The 20,355-nt window shown below is 36.0% G+C and overlaps 1 protein-coding gene across 2 annotated transcripts in view; it reads left to right on the forward strand.

The window, feature by feature from the left end:
- PRKG1 (protein kinase cGMP-dependent 1) overlaps positions 1-12,956 on the forward strand; it is a gene marked incomplete at both ends in the record, with an annotated part of 1,321,419 nt that extends 1,308,463 nt beyond the window's left edge. For both annotated transcript variants that reach the window (XM_080693971.1, XM_080693970.1), the window contains 6 exons: positions 1,912-2,053; positions 3,458-3,621; positions 8,526-8,648; positions 8,728-8,790; positions 10,290-10,356; positions 12,858-12,956. In XM_080693971.1, the coding sequence (XP_080550097.1) occupies positions 1,912-2,053; positions 3,458-3,621; positions 8,526-8,648; positions 8,728-8,790; positions 10,290-10,356; positions 12,858-12,956 (658 nt within the window). The remainder of the gene's footprint in view (positions 1-1,911; positions 2,054-3,457; positions 3,622-8,525; positions 8,649-8,727; positions 8,791-10,289; positions 10,357-12,857) is intronic.
- Between the last annotated feature and the right edge of the window lie 7,399 nt (positions 12,957-20,355).

Below are 20,355 nucleotides of genomic sequence, written 5' to 3' on the forward strand. Positions count from 1 at the left end.
TTTTCTTGAAGAAATTTGCCTTGTCCTTATAAATTCACAATAGTTCCACACAGATATCATTAGTGACAGATTTAGAATATTAGTAATTATAGCTAAAATTTTAAGAGTAAATATCATCATACCTACAAATGTATTCCAAGTGCAGAGAGTGGTGGTGCACACTTGTAATCTGAGTACTTGGGAGGCTGAAACAGGAAGATTGCAGGGTCACAGCCAGCCTCAGCTACATAGTGAGGGCCTCCCTATTTCAAAAGGAGAATAAAAAATAGAACTGGGGGTGTAGCTCAGAGGTAGAATGTCCCTGGCTTCGATCCCAAGTACCACAAAAAAGAAGCTTATTTGAAAAGAAAGATATTTAGTATGGGAAAGCTGATAATTTCAGTAACAATTCAGGAGATATCACAAATTGAAAAGAAAACTAACCCTTTCTGAAACACACTGCTTCTGAAAAATGCCCTGAACTCAGCAGATTTGGCCTTGGATTCACTGATGAATTTTGTAAAGATGTAGCCATAGTCCACTGTGCAGTTTGTAAAACTTCTCTCTTTAATTGTGAAAAAGGAATTGAACGCCACCAGAATGCACACAGGGATTAGGTACCCTCATGAGAGACAGCTTTGGGGGCCATGTTAGAGATGCTCATGTCACATCTCAGCTACCTCAACAGCTGATGCTTCAACTAATGCTCTAGAATTATGAAGTTATTGAGATTACTACTTGATCAAGAAGAAAAGAACATAGTGTATCCTTTTAGAACAGTTTTATGAGAATACAGCTAAAGATTCTGCCCTAGAATTGCAGGGTTAATGTTGGGTGTCAAGGTTGCTTCCATTATTATTTCATTTATTTACTCACTAAAAACATATATGTTACACATTTATACATACACACATATACATAAAGAGAAACAAGAGACAAATTTTCTTCCTAAATCAAGTTAACATTCCCTTCCAATTACCTTTTTCCTTCTAATTATGTTTGAATTCCATCTCTTCCTCCTAATAAGAAGACAAAGCCATGTGTGGTGGCACAGGCTTGTAATCTCAGGACTTGTGAGGCTAAGAAGGAGGATTGCAAGTTTGATGCCATCCTTAGCAACTTAGTGATATCTTCTGCAACTTAATGAAACCCTGTTTCAAATAAAAAATAAAATATGGTTGGGGGTGTAGCTCAGAGGTAGAATGCCCCAAGGTTCAATCCTTAGCACCAAAAATGAATGAATGAATGAATGAATGAATGAATGAAGACAGTAGTGAGACAGTAGTATAGTATATAGTATATATATATATATATATATAGTATATAGTATAGTATATAGTATATAGATAGTAGTATAGATGACACTGTTTGTCTGGATGACAAGTTTCAAAAAGAGAATACTTAGCTGGCAGTACAATCTGATTGCTTCAGTAACATTGCAACTTATTTCAATGTAGTTCTTTGACAACATTAACTTTTATTTGCATTCTCATTAACCATATCTACATTATTTAGAAAGATTAAAAAACAAGGTCTTTAAAAATAAGTAAGAATAAATCCATAAACCACTCCTTCAAAAAGAGAACTCTTGGTAGTAGCTCTAAAACAGAATTCCCTCTCTCTCCCCTGCCCACTGTGGTAACTCTGTGCTTCAGAGACTGTGGTGGGCTATTAAGAAGAAGCCACTAATTACAAAATATTAGGTGTGTTATGAATTCTTTTTGACCCCTTTCAGAAGTTAGATTTAGCTATGCTACTTATAAGGGTAGAAAATATCTTGAGAAGCCAATGGAATGGCAATCACAGTTGCCAGTAAGACACTGGTCTCTGAGTTAAATGTGGAACACGCATATGCCAAAATGAGAAAAGAAATAAACCTTAGTAGAGAAATTAACTTCTCACACAAGTTTCATTTCATTTTCTGTTTCTCAGAGGTTCGTTTGAAGATTCTACAACCAGATTTTACACAGCATGTGTGGTAGAAGCTTTTGCCTATCTGCATTCCAAGGGAATCATTTACAGGGACCTCAAGCCAGAAAATCTTATCCTCGATCATCGAGGCTATGCCAAGCTGGTCAGTAGGTTTCACACACGAGTTCTTCCTTCAGTTTTAAAATATTCATTATAGAGTTGTGTTTATTTGCTAACATTAAAAACTGTTTTCCACTTCATTTTTAAAACTTTCCTTAGAAGTATGTTTTAGCATTATACTTTTCAACTAAATATGCTTTCAAATTATGTAAAAGTAATGAGAAATTAAGTTACCTAAGCTTGGATTACTAAAAAACAAAACAGAAAACAGAATCACATCAATATTTTTTATTAAAGTAGAAAGAAAACCAATCATGTCAGTATTTTTATTAAAGTATAATGCTAATAGGAAAAAATAACTTTTATGTGATGTTTTCAGGCTTTGTTAATAATAATAATAATGTCAAAAGTTCTAAAAAGTTACAGTAGAAGGGAATTTCTCTTATTTAAAAATGTATAGCTTTTGTGAGTCTTAGATGAGTCAGTGCCTGATTCTATTTTTTAATTTTTGTGATTTTTTTTATTCAGTACATGGTTTTTAGAGCAATTAAATCTGTCAATTAATTAATTATTGCTCAACAAATTTGTTTTAGAAAAGAAACAGATGACCTGTATTTGCAGTTTCTCCTTCAAAAGATTTCTTGAAAAATTAAAAGCTATATTTCTTTGTCTTATCTTTTTATTTTTACCAGGGGCAGAATCATTGGTCCCATAAATGCTTTACTCCTGTCTTTAAGTAATAAAATGGCTTCTAAAGTAATTTATATCATATAAATTGTCAGCTTCAGAAGTCATGTGTGTTCTGGGAAAGAGGTTGATTAGGCCCAGCTGGTCTTGTTGTCAGCATTCTATCACTGCTTTGATGCAAAATACTTGATGATCACAACTTAGAGAAAGAAATATTTATTTGCTCATAGTTCTGGAGATTTTAGTTCATATCACATCTGTGGAAATCAGGGACTCTGCTCTCATTTTGTGGAGGTAGAAAATGGGCATGGGGTTTGGAGAACATAGATAGATAGATAGATAGATAGATAGATAGATAGATACCCCAAGGCCATACCCCAAATGACCTACTTTTTCAGCAACCAAGCTTCAATATGGCTGCCTTGTCAACATCATGACGTCTGGAGGTATTCTAAATCTAAACCATAATACTTTACCTTCTAAAATTTTTGAGTAAAGGGAAATTATTTCTTTATTAAACACCAATGGCATAAAAGTAGGAAATAAAAGTTATTTTCTCAAAGGTTATCTTTTCTTTTTAATGCTGTGAATTTTATACAGCATTAGTTTTCCTCTTTTCCTATTATTGAAATTGGGTTTGATCAGGGTATTTTTGTTTACAATATACATGACTCCTTTTGAAAGACAGGACTATAATAACTTAGTTTTTTGCAGATTAATCATAAGTGGCTTATATATCTTGTTTTTCTCTTTTTGTAAGGTTGATTTTGGCTTTGCAAAGAAAATAGGATTTGGAAAGAAAACATGGACCTTTTGTGGGACTCCAGAGTACGTAGCCCCAGAGATCATCCTGAACAAAGGCCATGACATTTCTGCCGACTATTGGTCACTGGGAATTCTAATGTATGAACTTCTGACTGGCAGGTATGGACATTTATGGGGGACTGCTAATAAAAACAGACCAGAAACAGCTAACACTCCTACCTTTTTCACTCTGTTTGGACCATGTTAAAGTCCAGTGTGTCTCCAGACATTTTCAATTAGTTATGCGAATGACCACAAATTTATAAGGCAAGATCTAAAGTTTCTAAAGGCAATCAACTCAGTACTAACAGTGAGTCTCATTATTTATAATTTAGTATACATATGTGAGTGTAGTAAAATCCAATGTTTTTATTTGAGATTTTTTAGCTTAGTCATTTAGCCAACAATGAAGTAAAGGAAGTACTAATAATTTGAAAATTTTTAGGGTCAACTATCTAGAGAAGAGAGAGGACTGGCTAGCAATTTTTAAATTAGATAAATTTTGAATGTTTTGTTTGTTATTTGTGTATATACAACAGCTAAAATAGGGACTAGGAATACCAAGGACCAATATTAAAAGTACAATACTCCAACATGTGCTAAGGATAGTGAGTGTAGGGTCATTATGACCTACCGGGTTCAGAAGAGGGCTGAGTTTGTCATAGAGGCTCTTTTTTTTCATATGAAATACTATAGCTGGGCTTTTAGAGAAGAATAGAACTTAGATTAAGAGTAAAGGAAATAGTGTTTCAGGTGGAGAGGCCTGGCTCTCCTCAAAACATTAGAACCAGAACTAATATATGATCCAGCAATCCCACTACTAGATATTTATCCAAAGGGAATAAAATCAGTATGTCAAAGAGTTATCTACATTCTCATGTTTACTGCAGACTCATTCACCATAGCCAAGAAATGGAAACAAGTGTCCATCAACTAATGAATGGATAAAGAAAATTTGGCATATATACACAATGGATCCTGTCATTTGTGGCAACATGATGAAATAGGAGTCACTACCTTAAGTGAAATAAGCCAGGCACACAAAGACAAGTACTGCATGACCCCATTTATATGCACAACCTAAAGAACTTATTTCATAGAAGGTGAAAGTAGAATTGTGGTTACCAGAGGTTGGAAAGATTAGCGATGGCAAGAAGTTATGGCAAAAGGTAGATCAGTGGGTACTAAATTGCAGTTTCATAGGAGCAAGAAGCTCTGGGATGCTATTGCATAAAAGGGTGACTATAGATAATTATAATGTACTGTACATTTTAAAAAGCTGGAAGAAAAGATTTTGAAAGTTTTCACTCTAAAGTAATGATAAAAGTTTGATGGGATAAATATGTTTAACTGGATTTAAATATTATGCAGTGTATCCATGTATAAAAATACATGTATAAAAATTACATGGTATCACATTAATATCTATAATTTTTGTTTCAGTTAAAAATAAATTCAAGTGAAAGTTAAAAATAATATATCCATGGAGATTATACATAGACTTGAGAAAAAAGAATATAGGTTATTATAAAAAGAGAATGCAAAAGTCAAAAAAATAGAAAATCACATTAGTTATGTGATATGAAAGATTAATTAGCTGATGCTGCATACTGAATCAGTGGCAAAGATGGAAAGTTAATTTTCTGTCCTGACTTTTCATGTCCTGATTCTATCTACCTTCTTAAAATAAAGTGTCCTGGAAGACCCAGGGCCTAGCATATTATGACATTTATTAAATTATAATGACAATGTAGGAACAAGGTCATGCAAACATTGTGACTGAAATTACAAGAAAAAAAGAAAAGTCGCATGGGGGTTGGTGTTCAAATTTGAAAATTATTTGACAAATGGAATAGAAAATTACCTTTCATTACGTACTAGAAAATCCATGATATAAAGGCTTGACTCAGCAAATTCTTTTGATCTGCAGCAACCATGGAGAAGTATTCAAAACAATGACACCACCATGTGGCCAAGTTTAATCTTCCAAATTCAATGATAAGAAATAATCATTTTCACATCAAAGTCGGAAAAGCATATCACGTATGGTGTTAGCTCTAAGGATTAGAGTTCCGGTTGTCTTTAACTTTCTCTAGAGAAGTTTTAATGCTAAAAGATAGCCTATCAAGATCTATGTAGCCAGCCTGCCTGCCTGCCTTCTTCCCTCTAGAGACTGAAGCTAGGGGAATTCTACCTCTGAACCACACCTGCAGCCATATTTTATTTTTATTCTGAACTGGTCTTACTAGGTTACTGAGGGCCTTACTAAGTTGCTGACACTGGCTGCGAACCTTCAGTCCTTCTGTCTCCATCTCCCAAATACTGGGATTGCAGGCATGTGCCATCACACCTGGCTTTGAGTCAAGTCATTCTAAAATATAAATGCAACATATAAAGTGTGCATACAATTGGGTAAGTAAAAAAGAAAAAAAAAGTTCCTTCCAGACCTTTCTCAGAAACACTGGTATATGACCAAGTCAACAAAAAAGTGAACATTGAAGTTTATTACTCAGAAACAGAGAAACTGGTAAAAGTTGATGGTGAGCTTTGAATTTAATTAGATCTTAGATCAAATAACTTAAATGTGTCTTATTAAGTAGAATGTAAATGTTATAAACTTTAGCAATGTTCAAATAATACCAAAACCAACAAAACTTAAACTGGGAGGAGGAAGATTAGAAAAACTATAAGTATACTTATTTCTTGTCATTTATTATTAGAAATCCTAAATACTCTTTATTGTTGAAGCATGTGATTACAAAAATAAAGCTCTAAAATTAAAATTTTATAATTAAAAAATTTCTAGAAAAATATTTTTAGGAAATGATATTTGAAGAATCACATATAAATTAACATTGTTTAGTTTTACTCCTAAAGTAAAATAAATACATGTTTATTTTAAAAGCAAGTGTAATATAATCCTGTGTCTCCATCTACATAGAGAAATATTTGAAATTATGTTCACCAAATATTTATTATCATCAATATTTAAGAACACTGAATGAGCCGGGCGTGGTGGCGCACGCTTGTAATCCCCGCGCTTGGGAGGCAGAGACAGGAGGATCGCGCAGGTTTGAAACCAGCTGCCCGCGCTGGCGTAGGAGACCTTGTTTCCAAATAAAAATGTCAAAATAGGTCTGGGAGTGTAGCCCGAAGGTAGAAGGGCTTCCAGGAACCCCAGTATCACCAAAAAAAAAAAAAAAAAAAAAAAAAACACTGAATGATTTTGCTTAAAGGTAACTTTACGTCTTGTATATAGCATTGATATCAGGACCAAACGTACATAATTTATAAAAACCACAAAAACTATCCTAAGCAGGATCACATATGTATCATTTTTAAAAGTAATTAAAATTGGCTAGCTAATAACAAAGTAAATAGAAAGTACTTTCCCAGAATATAAAAGCAGATACCATTACAGCATTTAACAAAAGCAAATGTGCTATTCTCTGTTTTAAGCCTGTATAATAAAAAGGAATATTTGAAACCATAACTAATAAACATGAGGAACAAAAAAAATCTATAAGATTTATTCCCCAAAGAGACATGACCCTGTATTAAAAGAATAATTCCTGAAAAAATAAATTGTGGCCGGGCGTGGTGGCGCACGCTTGTAATCCCTGCGCTTGGGAGGCAGAGACAGGAGGATCGCGCAGGTTCGAAGCCAGCCGCGCGCGCTGGTTTAGGAGACCCTGTTTCCAAAACGAAAATGTAAAAAATAGGTCTGGGAGTGTAGCCCGGAGGTAGAAGGGCTTCCAGGAACCCCAGTACCACCAAAAATTAAAATAAAAAAAATAAAAATAAATAAATTGTGAAGAAAAGTCATATTTCCCCTCTGAACTGTGAAGACTTTAAAGGAAGCACTGATTTTAGTCATCTCTCTGTTCTTTGGACCTGGTTCAAAGCAAGAGTCCAAGGATGGGTAGGTTTAAGAAAATCCTCCCAGGTATGGTGGCACAAGTCTATAATTCCAGCTACTCTGGAGGCTGAGGCCGGAGGGTTGCAAGTTTGAGGCCAGCCTAGGCAAGTTAGCAAGACCCTATCTCAAAGTAAAAAAAAAAAAAAAGCTAGAAAGTGGATCAGCTATAAATCCCCAGGCTCAGTCCCTAGTACTGGGGAAAAAGAATGCATACTTCTTGCTCATAAGGTGCTTGAGTTAGAAAGAGGATGTCCTTTGTAGGTCATCTATGGGAACTGGTGAGCAGGAGGAAAGGAGAAAGCTGTGCCTCTGACCACAGCTACTCTGGAGGCTGAGGCAAGAGGATGCCAGGTTTGAGGTCAACCTAGGCAACTTAGCAAGACCCTGTCTCAAAATGAAAAATAAAAATGGCTGGGGTTGTGCTGCTGCACTGGAGCAACTGTGCCTGGATGCCGGTCATGAGGTGGTGACAGCAAGAGACAAAGCCCCGTCATTGCCTTGGTGTTCTTTTTTTTTTTTTTTGGTGGCACTGGGGTTCCTGGAAGCCCTTCTACCTCTGGGCTACACTCCCAGACCTATTTTTAAATATATTTTTAAAATTGGAAACAGGGTCTCTTAAGCCAGCGCAGCTTGGCTTCAAACCTGCAGGATCCTCCTGTCTCCACCTCCCAAGCGCGGGGATTACAAGCGTGCGCCACCACGCCCGGCCAGTCTTTGGTGTTCTCATGGCCCACCCTAATGCTACTGGACTTCCTCCTCCATGTGAAGATTCGTGAGTGTGCGCTGATTCATGTGAGAAAGGCAGAGAGTTCAGGAGACAGCTTGAAGGACCGAGGACAGCACGAGAGGTCAGGCACTTGCACTGAGTAGAGACAAAGAGAACAGCAGAGAAGCTCAACACACCCATGGTCTTGCCAAGTCTTTTCTTTGCAGGGTTTGCCTGGGCAGTGTTTTGATTGTCAATCGAATTTTGTTTTATTTGCACTACTAACTTTAGCCCCTACATAAGAATTGATGTCATTTGTGGAGCTTACAATAAATTTAGTGTTCTTATTTGGGAACCAAAAATCGTCTTCCTCATCATGTCGTTCTGTCACTTTTACAGCCCTCCCTTCTCAGGCCCAGATCCTATGAAAACCTACAACATCATACTGAGGGGGATTGACATGATAGAATTTCCAAAGAAGATTGCCAAAAATGCTGCTAACTTGATTAAAAAACTATGCAGGTAAGTGTTTTAACCACATTAGTTTAAAATGATCATAATGAGAAAAAATGGATCAATAAAATTATTATTTTACTTTTAGGGATAATCCATCAGAAAGATTAGGAAATTTGAAAAATGGAGTGAAAGACATTCAAAAGCACAAGTAAGTATTCTTTCCTTATAACTTTGGGTTTCTGAGTTAAGAAAACCTAATGAGCATTTCCCTAAGGGGGATTTATTTAGTTATTTAGTTATTGGTGTGTAACTGATAAACTGACACAGTTCTCCTGTGGGAACCTTTTAGAGAGAGCGTAGACAAATTAGACTTTCAAGGCCTTCTTCATGTGTCTAGAGACATATTTAGATACATGTTTCATACAACCAATTCACTGATTCAGTTTCTCCCCCTCTCCCTAATGAGCAGGGCATTTTCTTCTCTGGTAAAAAAGAAAATGGGTATTTTTAATTTGGGGACAGTGTTGTGTATCAGAATATTAGAAATAAACTCTTCCACTCGATCATCCTTCCTTGTTTAAGGGCAAAATGTATATTTTCCAAACATTTCCCAATTACATCATATGAGAGAAAATTGTAGAGAAGCAGTCTTTTTAAACCAGTATCAGTGTCTTACCTATGTAGGCTAAATGTTCTAAAGCAAAACTAGATTTAAATTGGTTTTTCTCTTAGCCTGTTTGTCTAACACTTCCACGAAATTCACAACTTTATCAAAGGGACTAATTTACTGCAAGACCTATGAATATCTGGAAAGCCTGCTAAGGATTTGGTACAAACATTTGCTAATGGTGACACCTTTGAAAGACAAAACAAATAAACCTTAGTGTCATAGTATGTGGTTTTGATTTTATAGAAAAGTTGTACATAAATAATTCTTTATATTAATAAAGTATGTAAGGCAATATTGTGAGACAATCAAAGCATGTTTAAAAGGAAAAGAAAAACCAGGCATGGTGTTGCATACTTGTAATCCCAGTACTTGGGAGGCTGAGACAGGAAGATCGTAGCCTCAAAAACTTAGCGAGGCCCTCTACAACTTAATGAGACCCTGTTTCTTAATAAGAAATAAAATTGGACTGGGGGAATAGCTTAGAGGTAGAATGCCTCTGGGGTCACTCCTTAGTGCCACAAAATAAATATAAGTAAAAATTTAAAAAGAAAAAAAAAGAAAAAATATGGAAAATGGGATGTAAAGAGACTGAGAGTGATATGAAAGCTTAATTAGCTGAGACTGTGTATGGAATCAGTGGCAAGGATGGAAAGTTAATTTTCTGTCCTGACTTTTCATGTCCTGATTCTCCCACCTTAAAATAAAGTGTTCTGGAAGACACAGGGCCAAGCATATTATGATATTTATTAAATTATAATGACAATGTAGGAACAAGGTCATGCAAACATTGTGACTGAAATTACAAGAAAAAAAGATGAATTCCATGGTGGTTGGTGTTTAAATCTGGCAATTTTACTTTTTAAAATATGCATTTAATGAAATAAGCTAAGTGTAAATAAGCTTTGATTAAATAGGAACATTTTTCACATTGAATTGTTTACCTGACTGCTTTCTATCAGTTGTGCATATCCTATGTATTGTAAACAGAAGCTTCTGGCAGACGTGCAATGCCTCTGACTCTGTGTCTCCTTTCCTAGATGGTTTGAGGGCTTTAATTGGGAAGGCTTAAGAAAAGGCACCTTGACACCTCCCATTATACCAAGCGTAAGTGAACTTTCCAGTTTCTAATTGTGTGACATACTTGACATTTATGTCTGTTGTTTTTAATGTTTTATCCTCTGGTCAAATAAATGAACTATAGAAATATCACATTAAAATGACATTCTGAAATCTAAACTTAAAAGGGGTAATTTCAAGAATGGTTACTGTAGATGCATTTTACCCTTATCTTTAATAACTGTTTTATTCCAATCTCTTTTATTAATGAGTAGATGTTAACTTTCACTTTGGTAAATGCCCAGCGTATGCAGGTGTTGACAGAAGAATACGCTCATCCTGCAGCGCCCGCGTTGAGCGGCTCTCTTTCTTGCCCAGTGTGGTTTCACTTCTGACCTGCATCGCCCCTCCTGCCCTCTCCAGGCATGGCTTGGTAGCTCTCTCAGTCACAGCTTGTCCTTTCGACCTTCTATTAAGCTCTAAGAGAAAAAAGGTTCTTGTCAGGTAGGGCGGAATATGCCTGCAATCTCAGTATTTGAGAGAGTGAGACAGGTCAGCCTCAGCAACTTAATGAGACTTAGAAACCTAGCAAGACCCTGTTTCAAAACCAAAAAGGAAAAAGGGCTGGGGATGTAGCTCAGAGGAAGAATGCCCCAGGGTCCAACTCCCAGTGCCAAAAAATTTAAAAAAAAAATTAAAAAGGAAATAAAAGTAAAAGATTCTCTTTTTCTTAGCACTAAGGTTTTTGGTTAGTCACTTCACTAAGACTCTTTCCATTATAGTAACCTATGACTGATATCAACTGGTTGTATTTCTATTTTTCATCAGTACCACATCCACATAATAAAATTCACTGAACCCGAATTCCAAGAAAGAGCGCTGCTTAGTGGTCTTGGAACTTTTTAGGTTTCTTCTCTGTAGGGCTGACTCAAGACTGCTTTTTATACAGAAAAACATTCTCTTCTAAGATCTATTTCTGTGTTTGTTTATTCATCAACCAAAGCAAAAATATCATTCCCATGTCTCACATTACAAAGGCTAATTGTATTGTGAAGTTTTGTTTTTAGAACATGGGCAGAGTCATATCAATGTCACCTGAATTTGTTAGGAATCTCCTTTTAATACAATAGTAATATTAAATGGGCTTTTTCTAGTACTCTGCAGATTGAAATTTACTCACTAAGTTTGTAAGAGCTTGTTTGAGTTTAGAAATCACTCTGATAATATAGGATAAACATGTGCAACCCTTTCCTCAGCCTGCCAGGTCCTGCAGAACATGGCTTCTCTGCCTTCCAGCCTCTTCTCCTCCCACTCTCTCCCTTCTTATACAGCAGTCATGTTGTCAGCTTTTGGTTGCTTCAAAACACTTCTTGTTTATGGAGGGTATGAGGGTGCCATATTCTCAATAAAGAATTCACTGATTCTTAGGTTAAAAATAATACTTTTCAAACAGGCTTTCTATGATCACTCTTACACTCTCGAAGCATATTGTGTTTTATTCCACAGCGAACACTAGTCCAAGTTTATACTTCAATCAAAATTTTTGTGATTATTTATTTTAACCACACCATTTAATTCTTATATAGTATAAACTCTCTTCTTACTCAGCACTGTTCACCCAATTCAAAGCACACTAGCTACTACATAGTAGATGTACAAAATCATCATTGAATAGGGATTAAAATGCTCTTTAAAACTCAAGCCTAATAGATAAAGAAACTGTGGTACATACACATAATAGAATACTGTTCAGCCATAAAAGAATAATGTCCTGTCATTTGCAGCAACCTGGATGGAATCAGAGATCATTATATTAAGTGAAATAAGCCAGGGATATATGGAACCTAAAAATATCGATTTTATATGAGTTATATGAGTTGCCAGAGGCTGGGGAGAATAGAAGGAAGGGATAGAGAAAGGTTGATCAGTGGGTTCTAAGCTACAGTTAGATAGGAACAAGAAGTTCTGGTATGCAGCACAGTAGGGTGACTAGAGATAATAATATGTATTATCTATTTCAAGACGTAGGGATTTGGAAAGATTTCACTGTAAAGAAATGATAAGTGTTTGAGAAGACAAATACCTTTAACTTGACTTGAATGTTATACATTGTATGCATGCATTGAATATTACATGACACCCTATTAAACATGTACAGTTTTCATGTTTTTGTGTATCTGTTAAAAATAAAGAACTGGTAGCCAGGCATAGTGGTGCAATCCTAGCACTTGGGAAGCTGAGACAGGAATATCACAGGTTCAGATCAGCCTCAGCAATTCAGTGAGACTCTCAATGACCTAGAAAGAGTATCTTTCAACAGCAACCAAAAAAAAAAAAATTAAAAATTGCTGCAGGTGTATCTTAGAGGTAGAATGCTTCTGGGTTCAATCCCCAGTATCACAAAAATAATAAAAATTAACATTTTAAAAAAGAACTATTCTTTTCAACAATGCAATAAAAATACATACATACATGCATGCATGCACACACAATCTGGCTCAGTATTCTACAAAATAATCAGCAGCCTTTTTCTCCTCTTCCTTCTGCAGGTTGCATCATCCACAGACACAAGCAATTTCGACAGCTTCCCCGAGGACAGTGACGAGCCACCACCTGATGACAACTCGGGCTGGGACATAGACTTCTAGTGTGTTTCTCTTACCTGCTTTTGCCTTGCTGAAGACAGCTTTTCCTGAGACACAGCTGCCAGCAGACTGGAGGGAAAGAGAGAAGATTAGTGCTCGGGGTCACCACGATGCCTTTGACCGATGCTGCTCCAGTAACCACAGTGGCATTAGGACTTCTTGCTTAGATGACAGTAGTGCTCTTCACATGTTTTCTGTTTGAACCTAAAATAGCAGTTGACATAGTGGTCCTGAAGCAAGACCCTTCAGCAGTAGAGGTCTTTTCTATTGTTGCAGTGACCTTGCTTTGCTCTGATTTTAACTTAAAAGGCTGTAGAAAACACTTCAATCTAGTAAAAAGCATCTGTACCTTGCTAGAATTCTCAAGAAGATGAAAGAATAATATATCAGGTATGCGGGATTACTAGATTACGATGGTACAGAACCCGGGCTAGTCCCTTTCTTCCAGCAAAGGTCATGGAATCCATTATGACATGCAGGTGAACACAGTGTACAAAAGGACCACACCCCTGTGGGCCACACAGTTCATATCAAACCAGTGCTAGAAGTTTCATGATTTCCTTCTCCAGCAGTGCTGATGACAAGACTGAATGTTACCTTTTCTTTCTGACAGATTTTAAAAATTGCCATGATAAAAAGCACAACAGCTGTGGGGTCTCCCGAGACCTTTCATTGCAAGTATATATGTGTCTTCACGGAGGATTGAAAAAAAATGCATGATATTTGCTTTTTAATATAAATTGGCATGACAGAGTGGGAAAATCCAATTCACAAAACCATTTCATTAAAAAAAAATACTGTGCTTAAAGATGGTCCTGGAAAAAATGGCTAGCAGCTAAATGGTGTATTTGTTACCTAACATACCCTCAAACTGAGGCTTAACATAGTCCCTTTTATAAAAACTAAACCCACGGGATGGGGGCGGGGTGGGGTGGGAAGGGATTAAGATCCATCCAAAAAAAAATCTAGGTGCTATGTATATTTTTCATCTGTAATGTCAGTGTCAGAATAGATGGCACAAATTCTAATCATTACATGTCTAGCCAGAAACTCAAGCATTTTCACTAAATTTATTAAACCAAACTCCTGTCAGATTTCACCTACACAACATAGTCTAGGTTTGAGAGAAAGAGAGAAAGGATTTTAAAAACACCTGTTTAACTAGATTCCTGTCTTAGTCCTGAACCAAAAAGAAAGAAAAAGAAAAGCGTGAAAGCACAAAGTCAAAGTTACTAAGATTTACTAGGCCAGGCACCTTAGTTAATTGAGGTCAGGAAAGAAGAGAAGAAACTGTTCTGGTTGACTATCTTTCCATGAATAACAGATGTGCTTGTCTAAGTGGGTAGGGGTTAGAGGGGCAAGAAGAAACATTTCATAATAAATTTTTACAAAATAGAACAGAAATATTCAGAACCTCAAATGTCAAAGACTAGATTTGAAAATATAAAGCTAATTTTCTTTTTTTTTTTTTACAGAGGGAAAAGAATTGGCAAATTAAACCAAGTCCTTTTTGACAGGCCAGTTGACCATTCTTAGCTATCATAAGTAGTAGAAATTTTTGGAAGCATTACCTGAACTGATAGCATTATACCTACACTGACGAATATATCAACTTTCAAGTTGCCATCCTTATTTGAAACTGTGTATAAATTTGTTATAATAAATGCAAGTTTGATTTTTTGCCAGTAGGGTGTTTTTATAATCACTCTAAAGTAGATGTTTCTGCAAAACTATGTCCGATTATATTATCATACTCTAGCCAAGAAAGCATATATTATGCATTTTGTTTAAATTTCTCATACTCAAAACTACTTTAAAATATAATATCTTATTAAAATATAATATTCTAAAAACATTTGGAGGAAAACCTATGAAGGGTATACTATATATAATTATAATAAAATTCAATTAAATCTTTGCTCCTAAGATATTTTGATGTTATTTTGTTATTGGAACTGTCCCTCCCTTTACAATTTCTCAAAACCAATCTAATTCCCAACATATATACTGTCTTCTACAGTTTTTACAATACAAAATTAAGTATGATCAACCTAAAATGTAGCCATGAATGCTATTTCAAAAGTTTTCTATTCATTTTAATTGGGTTTTAAATATATAATTCTAATATTGTCATCATTACTCAGTTATTTTTGCTGAAAGATAGTGTAGTTTAGGCATGCTTCTAGAATATTAAATTAATCTTGTCAAAGCCCCTACAACTTTCCCAATATCTCAAAAGCCCCAGAAATCAGCATGTCTTGTGGATTTGGGAACGATGGTTCAAGTCTAAGACAACCTGTGTGTGTTAGTTCTATGGAGAAGGAAGAAGCAGCATTCAGCACAGCGTAACCATGGACTGTTTTTCCTACTTGTAATCTCATCTTTGTTCATTTCATCTATGGCATTGCATTAGGATGCCCAAAGCAATCACCAAAAAAAGGAACTCTATCTTCCAAGAATGACTAACAGAAACCATTCATCTGATTTTCAACACTGAGTTTTAAGGATTTAAATCTTGTCTTAATGAAGAAACTAGGGCTAAAATTCATGGTCAGCTTCATATAATACATCTCATGTTATCTCGGAATTTTTCATGTCCCCTCTTTTTCTTATACTAAAGAACATCTGGATAAGTTGGAATAGTGCCAACCTGTTTAATTTGTTAAACAAGTCTTCTGTTAATAATCTGAGTATGGGAAATAAGGGCTTTCTGTGAGTCTTGACTCATAGAAAAACTGAAAACTGCCAAGGAAAAGAACATATTTGAGATAGATTGAATACATTAGGAAAATTACTTCTGAAAAATTTCTATAATTGATTTTTAGGTTTGTTACTTTGTTACATGAATCAGACCCTTATAAACATTCAACACAAATTTATTTTTTACTTTAAATTATGGAATTTACATGTGACTTATACAGGTATCCGGCCTCACTGAACCTTTCTTTTTTATTTCTAAATGACTGATGATGAACTTAGGTTTAAAGAAGTTAGCTACCATATTGAAAACAAAGACATTAGAACTGATTTCATACCATAGAGGCAATCTGTGCATTACCCATAACAATGTTTTCTTTCACATTAGGACCACAGACAAATATTTATGTAAATAGATATTTTTGTGTGATATTTTGTGGTACATATAACATTTTTTAGTGTTTCACAGCATTATGATTTTATTTCCTTTGTACTGAATAATGTTTTTAGGTCCGAGTAGACTTGAATTAATGTCATAACTGTCGGTATTATTGAAAATTATGTCAGCAGTACTGTTATTCATCTGTCCCATAGTTTAGAACATGACCTGGCTATCTGGCATTGTTGCAAGTGCCTTAAATTCATGGCATCTTATAAAAAAAGAAAAACAAATTTGGTGTTATGCTGCATGACAAAGCCAAACACACCTCAAAATGTTGTCCTTTCTTAGCTTGCTGCGTTTTACAGTTCTTTCTGCTAACAATTTATAAGCCTTTATTATATAATATTGATGAATTACAGAAATGATGAAATTGTTCTCTTATTTCTGTTAAATGTACCAGAGCTGTGTATCTGTTCATGAGATACAGCGTCATTTCTGTGAAATGTATAAATGTATGTGCAGGTCAAATTAATATATGACATACTATCAGTCTGTATACAGGTATTCCTGTTTTGCTAAGCTGTGCAGATTCAGTGAAAAAAATTAGTGCAATCAAGTTCTAAAATAGCTCATTTTGTAGACTCCATTATGGTCCAACCCAAAAGAAAATTCGGAATGACTACCAACCACACCTCACGAAACCAGTGTTGAAAAGGGACCTTGGTGCACTGCTCAACAAAACAGGACGCTTTCTCTGAGTTCTTGTATATGCAAATCACTTCTGCGGCAAGATTTCAACAGACCTAGAAAGCAAAACATTGAAAGTACGTTGTTCTCCCTCCTCTCTATCTGCCCCTGCATCAACAGAGTGAGCTCTGGCACCTTGATAGTGACTCAGAGGTTCGGGCTTTCTGAATAAAGGGACATTTCTTTAAGCATCACCTATCGAATTGATTTCAATGTATGCTGTTTTTACAACTGGTCAGCTCTTTTGTATTCTTCCTGCTATGGTTATTTGATTGTCCTCTTACAATTTGTTCTACATGAAAGAGTCCTTTGTTAGTCAGAATGCAACACACTGTCATCAAATGGTCATCGACCACTTGCACTCTTTTGATGTAGATTAAAAACTTTTTCATAAATTTAACCTGCTTTGATTTGCTCTGTATTTTTCCTGCAGCTGTAATTGCTGAGTGCCTGTTGTATACTTTATAGAGTTGAAATAAAAATAATTACTTTTGAATCTAGTTCATGTTTAATTCCAGACAAAATTCAAAGAACAAAAATGATATATCATGCTGAACTGGGAATGCCATGCGTGTGCCATTGCAGAATGCCACTCTAGCAATCTAGAAAACACTTCTAATCCAGCCATCTCTCAAGGAATAATATAAAAAATTGAATAATTCATTTAAAAGAATTCAGTGGTAATTTCACTGGGGCATCCGCTCTGAATAACAAAGTACATGTAGGTATCCACATGAAACCAGAAATTAGCAGGTTTTACTAAATTACCAACACTACTCCTTCAGGCATTTCTCATTAAAGTCCAAAGGCAGCAGGGCATGGTGGCACATGCCTGTAATCCTAACCAGTATTTGGGAGGCTGAGAGAGGAGAATCACATGTTTGAGGAGAGCCTCAGCTATTCAGCAAGAAGCTCAGCAACCTAGCAAGACCCTATTTCAAAATAAAAATTAAAGTAGGCTTGGAAGTGTAACTTGGAAGTAGAATGCCCCTGGGTTCAATCCTAAGTACTACTGCCCCCCCTGCTCCCCCGAAAAATGCCCCAAAATGTCAAATGATCAAAGGGAGGATTCTCAGGTAATGCTAAATGCTAGGAGAAAATTATTTAATGTGAAAAGCAACTTTAAAGTCTATCTCTAAGGTTTGTTCATTTGGTCTTTCTGTTAAGCTTCATACGCATTCACAGTACAGATTGGAAAATATAACACATTCAACTCTCCAAACCCATGGTAAACATTCCTTCCTTTTCGCTGCAGTATATGAGGCATACATTAAAATCCAGTGCACACTATGAAGAGTCCTTCAGTCTGTCTGCTTCTGTGTTGTTCTCATGTTTTCAGTGACAATGAATTGAATCCCCTTTTTAATGAAAATTAGAAATTAAGTCCAACTTGCATCCTCAGAGTCAGTAAACTAGTTTTAAATATAACACTATATCATAATAACATCTCCAACAGTATTAGGTTTTTTGCAAATAAAACTGTGACATAAACTTTTAATATTTATCCTTTAATTTTTCTGATTTTTATAGCCTACATCTAAGAACACTCTTCTCTGATCCTGAAAGGGCTTTTGTTTTGTTTTAACTAATCACACAGTTTTGGAAGCAATGGGCAGGTTGGTCATTAGAGAGCTGGCAGAGTGCAGAGAGTTGGAGATGACTAGGATGTTGTCCCACACCATGCCACACCTGTACATATTATTTTCAAAAGAACAAAATCAGCACACAATTGCTTAGCCATGACAATAGGACTCAACTATAAGTTGAAGGATAACAGTCGATTGTGTGATGTGTGACTTCCCAAGCTGGTTACAGGTTAATGGTTGCAGACCATTCCCAGTCTGTCACAGCCTGAAAGATGCCATGCATGCAATACAGGACGGCCTCTACAGTGTCCCGAGCATGTTATTTAGAGTTTTCCCTGTATTCTGTAACTTTTCAACCCCAGAGTACTATAAATTGAAGCCAGTTGTGTTGGTGCACACCTGTAATCTCAGTACTTGTGAGGTTGAAACAGAGTACCACAGGCTCGAGGCCAACTTTGGCCTTAGGAAGACCTTGCTTCAAAATAAATAAATAAATGAATAAATATAAAAAGGATTGAGAGTAAAGCTCAGGGTTCAATCCTCAGTACCAAAAAGAATCAAGCAAACAAAAATATTAGAAATGTACACACAGTAGTGTTTATCTCTGAAAGCTCTTTTTTATTAATAATAAAATTATTTTTCTTAGGGAATTGATCCACATCTTGCTTTATAAAATCAAGATCTGTTTGTACTCACTTCTAGTATATCTTAAGCCAGGGTAGGGTACTAGGAGTTCATTTGCATGAGATATTTGAATTCCTCTAGGGGGAAATGATAAGAGACTTGCGCTTGGGGCTCAGCTGGTTTTGTGCACAGTTCAACAATGTCCAGTTTCCTTCTCTGGGGTGATTCTCTGCCCCACGGAAGTCAGAGTTAGCAATGTGACTTATTTTGAGTATTGGAAGGCTAGCCTGTCACTTGAAGCAGAAGCTATAAGAGCCACTTCTTGCTTCCTTACCTTCTCTTTCCTCTACTTCTGTGACGAGCAATACTTCAAAAGTGGTTGCCCTGCCCACTTCAGAGAGAGAACGAGGAGATGATGAGCAGCCGCAAAGCCCCTGGCCAGCTCACAAAGGATTTAAAGTGGAATGTGTTCTTTAACCACTAAGGTTTTGGCCTTGCTTACTCCTCCCCATTCCAATTGATAAGATACTGCAGACATACAGGAAAAAGACAAGACCTGCCCCAGGCTTGCAAGATGTTTTGGAAATATGAAAAACCCACTCTCAGGCAGGAGAGCACAGAATATATCTTAAGACTATATCATAGAGGGTATAAACTGCATTGATGACTCAGTGGATTTACTCAGATTCCTAGTCTTTTGACAAACAGCATCTTAGACATGACAGAGCAAAGATAATTTGAAAATGGGAGAAAACATTCTTTGGATATATTCCATCTGAAATTTATGCAACCAGTTACTGGGGTAATCCACGTAAAGACTTTCAAATCTAGAAACTGGTGTTAAGACACGAGAAACAAGGAATCCAGTAAAAATCTTGTTACCTACTGGATTGGGGTGATTTATAGTTCCTAGGAAGAATGTGGTATTTTTGATTTCTGGAGAACCTGAGAATTTTAACTCTAAAAATAGGTTTGGAGTGAAACAAAGTACCACCTCAGATATAATTCTGATATCTTCTATGTAACCCTTTGTCGAGGTATATGCACCAGAAATTGCTGTACTTTTGTAAATTAATGTGAATTGCCCGGGGCCTTACTTTTCTTCTCCATGACAAGACTTTCAAAGTTCTTTTTAGTAACACAATTCTGTGATTCTCAGTTACTTTACTTTCTGAACCTCCCTTTCCTTGTTTTCCGAAGGCAGGAGTTGCCAAACTACCATCCTGGCCCACAACCTGTTTTTGTAAAGTTTTATTAGAACAACATCAACAGGTACTATCTACAGCTATAATTTTGTGTTACAGTAGCATTGGAATTGAGTCGTGAGGGGAAGAACTTTAGTGTGTGTTCCTTTTAGGATTCTTCT

The sequence above is a fragment of the Muscardinus avellanarius genome (assembly GCF_963383645.1).
Source record: "Muscardinus avellanarius genome assembly, chromosome: 4".
In the NCBI taxonomy this organism is placed as follows: Eukaryota; Metazoa; Chordata; class Mammalia; order Rodentia; family Gliridae; genus Muscardinus; species Muscardinus avellanarius.